The following is an 8,272-nucleotide window of genomic DNA, read 5'->3' as shown; positions in this document are numbered from 1 at the left end:
TATTTTAGCAGCAGTTACAATAGGCGAAATAATCATCAACAGCAGAAAAGAGAAACATTGTGCGGCTGCAACTTAGAGTTTCTCTTTTTTTTACCCATAAGAAACGGAATTACTTGACAAGCCTCACCAGCCCCCTTATCATGGTAGTGAAGGTATTCAGTTATCTTCATCTGTGCAGATTAAACAGCAAGAAAACAACGTAGTTGGCGTCTTATTTTTAATTTTTTGCACTATGTGCACCTTATGTCTTCACAATATTTCTGGGTTTTTACCTATATAAGCTGAAACGCGCTTATAAGTCGTTTAAGACAGTATAGTACGCCAATTTGCAGGATTAGAGAGTGACAACTAGCTAACACGGGGTTTCTTTTGCCTTTTTTTCTGCTTAGTAAATTTCTTAAATATTTGCAGCATAGGTTAGTTGCAATTAAAAGCAGCTAAATTGCAGTATTTAAGACTTAAAAAACGCCAAATACTGAAAATAGACAATGACTAGGGCTTCTTTTGCCTTTTTTTTCATTTGGTAAATTTCTTAATGTTTGTGGCTAAACGACAACCGTCATCCCGCAGCGGGATCTCTTGTTAGCGCCGTGGCGGTATGACGGTTAAGTAGGGTGTCATTCCAGTGCTTGACACAGTTGTCTAAGTGAGGAAAATCACCAGTGGTTATATTATTGCTATATTTCTCACTTACCCAACAAACTTAGATTTTATGCTAAACTGTGCTGCCACTAACTTTGCAACCGGTACTCTATAGGGTGAGCATGAAACATAATCCACCCCTGACTTGATGAGAAACTCTATAGATTTTGGATCTGCTCCATGCTCTCCACATATACCCAGCTTTATTTCTTTTCGGGTTTTTTTGCCTCTTTCAATGGCTATCTTGATTAACTCCCCTACCCCTTCGATGTCCAGCACTTCAAATGGGTCGTTTTCGAATATGTTGCTTTCCTTATAAGAATCAAGGAAATTAACTGAATCATCTCTTGAAAGTCCCATGGTTGTTTGCGTTAAATCATTAGTGCCAAAACTAAAAAACTCTGCATGTTTTGCTAACTTATCAGCAATCAGTGCTGCTCTTGGTAGTTCTATCATCGTTCCAATTGAATAAGCCTTGTCTGATGTCATTCCAGCGCGTGACGCTGGAATCTGCGTCTGGATCCCAGCTGAGATAACAGAGGATTCTTTCTTTGCTAGCTCGCATATCAGAATAAATTCTTTCTCGCTCATGATAAAAGGAATCATGATTTCAGGCTCCACTTCTATCTTCTTTTCTTTCTTTAATTCACTTGCAGCACTAAGTATTGCCCTAATCTGCATGCTATATATTTCAGGATGAGAAATAGCAAGTCTACAACCTCGATGGCCAAGCATTGGGTTCTTTTCTGATAACTGTGCTATTTTATTTTTTACTGACTCAACTGACTTACTAAGTGATTTGGCAATTTTTTCTATAGTAGACTGATCATTGGGTAAAAATTCATGCAAAGGTGGATCAAGCAACCGTATAGTGACTTCCCTGCCCTCCATAATAGAAAATATTTCTTTGAAATCAGACTTTTGCATTTCTTCTAGTTTAATGAGCGCATTTGCCCTTTCATTTTCATCGTCAGCTATTATCAACTTTTGAATGAATTCGATTCTATCGCTAGCAAAAAACATATGTTCTGTGCGACACAAGCCTATACCTTCTGCACCGAATTCTTTCGCAATTTTTGCATCTTTTGGGGTGTCAGCGTTCGCTCTCACTTTGATCGTTTTGATTTCATCTATCCAGTTAATTATTGTTTCGAATTCTTGCGATAATTCAGGTGAAATTGTAGGGAGAATGCCAAACATAACCTCCCCTGTTCCTCCGTTGATAGTAATTGGTTCACCTTTCTTTACTTTTGTATCCCCTATAGAAAAGAAAGTTCCATCTTTATTGATATAAAGTCCACTCACACTGCAAATGCATGGCTTACCCATTCCACGTGTTACAACAGCAGCATGCGAAGTCATCCCTCCCCGTGCTGTTACTATGCCACTTGCAGCATTCATTCCATTAATATCTTCAGGACTCGTTTCTGACCTTACTAAAATCACTTTTTTACCCTGCTCTGCAGTTTTTTCAGCATCACTTACACTAAACACTACATATCCAGAAGCAACCCCTGGAGAAGCAGGCAGTCCCTTCCCTATTACTTTTTGGTCACTCTTGACATCAAGAACTGGATGCAATAAATTGTCAAAAGTTTTTGGATCAATTCTCAATATTCCTTCTTCTTTTGTAATCGTTCCTTCGTTTACCATATCAACTATTATGCGAATAGCAGCTTCAGCCGTGCGCTTGCCAGACCTAGTCTGCAAAATCCATAACTTACCGTCCTGCACAGTAAATTCGATATCCTGCATGTCTTTATAATGCCTTTCAAGTTTTTCACATACCACACATAATTCTCGGTAGACACTTGGCAGCAACTTCTCCATGGTGTTTTCTTGCTCTCCGTCAATTGGCATAGGAGTATAAACACCAGAAACCACATCCTCACCCTGAGCATTAACCAAAAACTCACCAAAAAGCTTTTTTTCTCCAGTTGAAGGATTTCGTGTAAATATCACACCAGTTGCAGAATTATCATTTAAATTACCAAAAACCATTGCTTGCACGTTGACCGCTGTTCCAAGGTTTTCAGGAATATTATGTATTCTTCTATAGGAAACAGCCCTATCATTTTTCCAAGAGGCAAATACTGCATTAACTGAGTTTAACAATTGCTCTTCAACGTTCTGCGGGAAATGTTTCTCAGTTTTTTCATATACTATCTTTTTAAAATCGTTAACAATTCTCTTTAAAACATCAACATCAAGATCAGCTAAGCTTTTCGCTCCACTCTTTTGCTGCTCATTATCAACAACATCTTGAAATAGGTGATGATCAAGCTGTAGTACAACATTGGAGTACATCATGATGAAACGGCAGTAGCTATCGTAAGCAAAACGTTCGCCACTTTTTTTTGCAAGCCCAACAACGGTTTCATCATTTAGACCAACATTTAAAATAGTATCAAGCATGCCCGGCATTGAACTAACACTACCAGAGCGTATTGAAACTAATAAGGGGTTATTTAAATCCCCGAATTTACAACCGATGTCATTTTCGAGCATCACCATGTAGTTTTTAATCTCGTTACGTAGGTCGTTAGACAATTCATTATCCTGACAGTAGGCCTGACAAACAGAGGTGGAAATTGTGAAACCAGGTGGAACAGGAATGCCAACATTGCACATTTCTGCTAAATTTGCCCCCTTTCCTCCCAGCAGATTTTTCATTTCTGCATTGCCTTCGCATTTACCCTGGCTAAAGTAATGTATTAACTTTTCCCCCATCATTTTCTCCGGATTTTCACTGATAAACACATTGTACATATAGTTCCAATAAACCTGTGAGAACTTGAAACCTTAGGATAATAAATTTTACAAAATTTTGCAACAACGTTCCTTCTGGCAACATCAGTAAAGTTAACAAAAAAGATGACAAATTATTGAATTATTATCAATAAGAATATATAATATAAAGATACATTTAAAAATTTTTTTATGGCTCTTTCTAAATTTCTCGACCCCAAGAATGATGTTGCGTTCCGGCGTATTTTTGGTACTGAAAAAAATAAAGACATCCTCATTCACTTTCTCAATGATATTTTGGGGTTCACTGGCAAAGATGAAATAAAAGAAATAGAATTCCTCAGCACTATTCAAGATGCTGAAATTGCCTCTAAAAAACAAAGTATCGTTGATGTTCTTTGCAGGGATGAAAATGGGGTGCAAGTAATAGTCGAAATGCAAGTTGCCAAAACTAAAGGCTTTGAAAAACGCGCTCAATATTACGCTGCTAAAGCTTATTCAAGGCAAGCTGATAAAGGTGATCAATATCAGGATCTTAAAGAAATCATTTTTATAGCTATTGCTGATTGTATTCTCTTTCCTAATAAATCTGAGTATAAGTCAGATCATGTAATGTTAGACAAAGATAGCTATGAACATGATTTAAAAGATTTTTATTTTACATTTATTGAGTTACCAAAATTTCCTAAAACTAAAGAAGACCAATTGGAGAGTATAGTTGAAAAATGGATCTATTATTTTAAATATGCAGATGAAACTAGCGAAGAAGAATTGGAAAAGATAATAGGTAGTGATGTAATAATTAAAAAGGCATATGAAGAACTAAATAGATTCAACTGGTCAGAGAAAGAATTTATTGCCTACGAACAGGAAATAAAACGTATTCGTGATGAACGGGCTGTTCTTGAACAAAAACTTGATGATGCTAAAAAGGAAGGAAAAATTGAAGTTGCAAAAACAATGCTAGCTAATAATGTTGATGTCACCACTATTGTTAAGTTTACTGGCCTCTCCATGAGTGAGATCAAAGAATTGCAGAATTAAGTGGACCCGCAAACGGTTACACGAAATAATGCTGCAGCCTGACCAGATAATAAGTACATTTAGCCTATTTATCTTTATACTTTCATGCCAATTTTATAAATCAAATTTATTTCTGTGAGTAGCTACAATTTAAAGACCTTGCTTCATCAATGTAATGGAACAAAACCTTTTTAGTAAGTTCAAAACTTTCTAAAGTCTCTCCTTCGCATCTTGCTGTAATGCAGTTTTGCGTATTTGATACCCTAAGAAGCCACCAACCTTTATTATCGGTTACTTTAACACCATCAAGATCTGAAAATACAATATTTTGCTTCTCTAGTGTTTTCTTTATTGATTCAATTATTTGAAATTTTTTCTCATCTTTAACTACAATCTTCACTTCATGAGTGATATATAACTTTGGTAAATCCTTAATCACCTGAGATAGGCTTTGGTTTTTCTTAAGCAAAATGTCAACTGCTTTAACAGCAGAATATAGACCATCATCAAAACCCAGCTCAGAAAAGAAAAAATGCCCGCTTAATTCACCAGCAAACTTTGCCCCTTCCTCTACCATCTTTTTCTTAACTAGTGAATGTCCAGTAGCGCAGGTAATAACTTGCCCTCCTAACTTACTAACAAAATCATGCACTTTCATACTCATTTTTACGTTGGCAATAACTTTGCTTTCTGGATACTCCTTCAACACTTCACGTGCAAAAATTATAAACAAATGGTCATTGGAAACAACGTCGCCTTTATTATCAATTAAGCGCACCCTATCGCTATCACCATCTAGCGCAATGCCAAGATCACATCCATATTCTTTCACAATGTCAATTAATTGAGCGAGATTTTTTTCCTCTATGGGATCTGGATCATGCAGTGGAAATGCCCCATCTATAGAGTTATTGGTTACGATATGCGTATGACCAGGCAAGATCTTTTCAATACACCTTATAATTCCACTTGCTGGACTATTTCCACAATCCCAGGCTATTTTTAATTTCTGTGTAGTATTATTCTTCACTGCACTTTTTAATACGCGAATGTACTCACTATATATATTTATGTTAATTAAGCTTCCAATTCTTGTACTGTCTTTAATTGGATTGCTTATAATTTCCTTTGTTTCTTGATCTGAGAAGACTTTTTTATTACTAAAAAATTTAAAGCCATTATATTCGCTGGGGTTATGAGAGGCGGTTATTATGATACCAAGATCCGCCTGTGTGATTTGTGTTGCAGCGTAGAGCATAGGTGAAGAGCATAGTCCAACGCGTATAACATTTGCTCCAGATAAAGTTAAGCCCCTAATTAATTCTCTTTCTATACCCGGTGAATCTATTCTGCTGTCGTAGCCGACACAAACACTAGCTACGGTTTGGCCAAACTTTCTACCTATCTCGTACCCATCATTAATCTGCAAATCTTTGCCTACTATACCTCTAATATCGTATTTTCTTATAATGGTATTGTCCATACTGCACTGCTTAAGGAGTAACTACTATATAACATAATGGACAAGTGCTCAAGTTTCTTCTTTATTTACCGTACAATTAATTAATTTTTAAATTAAGATTATTAATATTTAAATATATTCTCTAATAAATATAAAATTATGCCAAAGGAGAACGAAAATGTATTTATAGCCGAGAGTCAAAGTTTAAATGTAGATGAACAGCAGAAAAAGGATATTTTAGATGTGATTGAATCCTGCAGCAGCTTTCAGGAGATTATAAAACAATTGGAGAAAAAAACTTAATCTGGTACTTTATTGGTCCTTTACTACAAGATAAAGACATTAAGGAACAAATGAGCTCAAAGTGGAAGACAGATTTCCAAAAATTTGAGAAATCAATAAATGAAACACATGGAAAATTTGAAACATTTTTACTAGATCAAAGTTTCTTGGTGTATTCAACAAAAGGTAATGACTTTAACATCAGGTTTGAAAATAAAGAAGAGTCAATAAAAATTAGTAATATTTTAAGGGCCAGCAATAAAGATGAGGTTTATCACATATCTCTAGGAAGAGACAGTTGAATAACTGCTTGCAAAAAGAATAAAAATGAGAGGCACTATGATTTTGCTGGTCCCAGTTCATGTGAAATGACCATTAACTGGCAGGCTAAGGATTCTGAAGGTAACAGCATAGATTGTAGCATGACCGTAAAATTGGATTCTGGTGGTATACAGAGTGTTATTGGTGAGCCAAAGTTTGGTGATTTAAAGTTCACACCAGAGGAGACAAAAGATAAAATATTAAAATTAGTTGAGCAGAATAAAGAAGTTTTTATCAATGGAAAAACTCTGTACAAAGCTTTTACTGACATGGGCCGAAGTGTCGACAACACACAAGGCCCATCATCGCAGTTGCCTATACTAAGTAGCAGTGCACCTTCTTCGCGTAGAAGTTCTTTGTCTAGTGTTAGTGAATTTAGTGATGAAGATGAAATATTTGAGGATGATATGTCTAGTGATGAAGAAGAGTATGAACAAGAAGGATTAAAAGATAAAGTAGACAAAATTATAAATGAAATTGAGGAATTAGAGGAAGAAAAAGAAACATTTGCTAAATATTTTGCAGCGCAGGCAAAGCAGCTTGAGGATCTAAGATTAGAACGTAACTCCTTAAAATCCACACTTGCGGAACTTGAAGGGAGTTATAAAGAAAAGGAAGGCATATTACAAGAAGAGCTGAAGTCTGTCAAAGAGAGTCTAGAGCAACTGCAGAACATATTACAGCAGGAAAAAGGTCAGGCAACTCAAACTGAAGTTGAATATGAAAGTAGAGGAACAAGCATGCAGCAGCAAGACCAAGGTATACAAGCTGTAAACAACAACTCAAGCAGAATAGCTAGTGGGTTAAGACAAGAAAACAAAAAATTGACTAGAGACAAACTAACTATATCTGAACAATTAAAACAAAAAATAAGAGAGATTGACGAGTTAAAGAAAAATTTAAAGCAATTACAAGAAGAAAATGAACAACTAAAACAAGAGGTTACTAAAAATGCAGGAGTTGATACATCATCTTCAACAGGTCAAAAAGAAGCTAAAGAAGCAGAAGTTATACCGCAAAACATTATGGATTGGCCTGTTCCAATTCCAGACGATAAACCGGAAGAGCAGGAAACTCCATTAGAGCCAATCAAGGTAAATACAGAATTATCAGATCCAAAATCAATCTCTGCTGAGGTTTCGGAAAAATCTCCTCCTCTTTCAAAATGATGAGTTTTTGCTTCTATTGTTAACTATAGCTAAGACGTCATACCACCGCGAACCGTCATCCGCCACGAACCGTCATACCGCGATTCATTCGCGGTATCTCTTAGCCGCTAACACATAGCGGAATGACGAAGTTATCATCATGCCACCGCAAACCGTCATACCGCCGCAGCACTAACAAGAGATCCCGCTAACACGTAGCGGGATGACGAATTGCTTAACCGTCATTCCGCCGCGAACCGTCATTCCGCCGCAGACCGTCATACCGCGATTCATTCGCGGTATCTCATCCGCTAACACGTAGCGGGATGACGAATTGCTTAACCGTCATTCCGCCACGAACCGTCATTCCGCCACAGACCGTCATACCGCCGCGGTATCTCTTAGCCGCTAACACGTAGCGGGATGACGAGGTCAGGGTGTCATGAAAGTAGCTGACACTGGTTTCCATCCAAAACAGCAGTAGCCCCTTCGGTGTCATCCCAGTGCCCAGACACTGGTTTCTATCCAAAAGGGTGTCATGCCAGTGCGTGACACTGGGATCTAATTTCGTAACTTCATAGTATAAATTATTTCAAATTGTATCTATTTGCAAATATAGTAATTTTGCATAAAAAATTAGATCCCA

At 36.9% G+C, this 8,272-nt stretch overlaps 3 protein-coding genes across 3 annotated transcripts; 1 reads left to right on the top strand and 2 right to left on the bottom strand.

The window, feature by feature from the left end:
* Positions 1-687: 687 nt before the first annotated feature.
* On the bottom strand, positions 688-3,411 carry LOC105558042 (pyruvate, phosphate dikinase 2-like). Its single transcript, XM_012005529.1, has one exon. The coding sequence runs from the start codon at positions 3,409-3,411 to the stop codon at positions 691-693; it is 2,721 nt and encodes a 906-aa protein (XP_011860919.1). The 3' UTR covers positions 688-690.
* A 171-nt stretch (positions 3,412-3,582) lies between these two features.
* LOC105558041 lies at positions 3,583-4,434 on the top strand. The gene has a single exon (XM_012005528.1). It carries the CDS (start codon positions 3,583-3,585, stop codon positions 4,432-4,434), a length of 852 nt encoding a protein of 283 aa, XP_011860918.1.
* A 106-nt stretch (positions 4,435-4,540) lies between these two features.
* LOC105558040 lies at positions 4,541-5,896 on the bottom strand. The gene has a single exon (XM_012005527.1). The coding sequence runs from the start codon at positions 5,894-5,896 to the stop codon at positions 4,541-4,543; it is 1,356 nt and encodes a 451-aa protein (XP_011860917.1).
* Between the last annotated feature and the right edge of the window lie 2,376 nt (positions 5,897-8,272).

Source organism: Vollenhovia emeryi, unplaced genomic scaffold, assembly GCF_000949405.1.
Source record: "Vollenhovia emeryi isolate VEMERY1.0 unplaced genomic scaffold, V.emery_V1.0 DF939388.1, whole genome shotgun sequence".
Lineage (NCBI taxonomy): Eukaryota > Metazoa > Arthropoda > Insecta > Hymenoptera > Formicidae > Vollenhovia > Vollenhovia emeryi.
Note: the sequence above shows the minus strand (reverse complement) of the source record. Positions and strands in the feature narration are given on the sequence as shown.

What these genes read in the sequence shown, in the direction of transcription:
- LOC105558042 (XM_012005529.1), bottom strand. Translation starts at nt 3,411, where the DNA reads ATGTACAATGTGTTTATCAGTGAAAATCCGGAGAAAATGATGGGGGAA.
- LOC105558040 (XM_012005527.1), bottom strand. Translation starts at nt 5,896, where the DNA reads ATGGACAATACCATTATAAGAAAATACGATATTAGAGGTATAGTAGGC.
- LOC105558041 (XM_012005528.1), top strand. Translation starts at nt 3,583, where the DNA reads ATGGCTCTTTCTAAATTTCTCGACCCCAAGAATGATGTTGCGTTCCGG.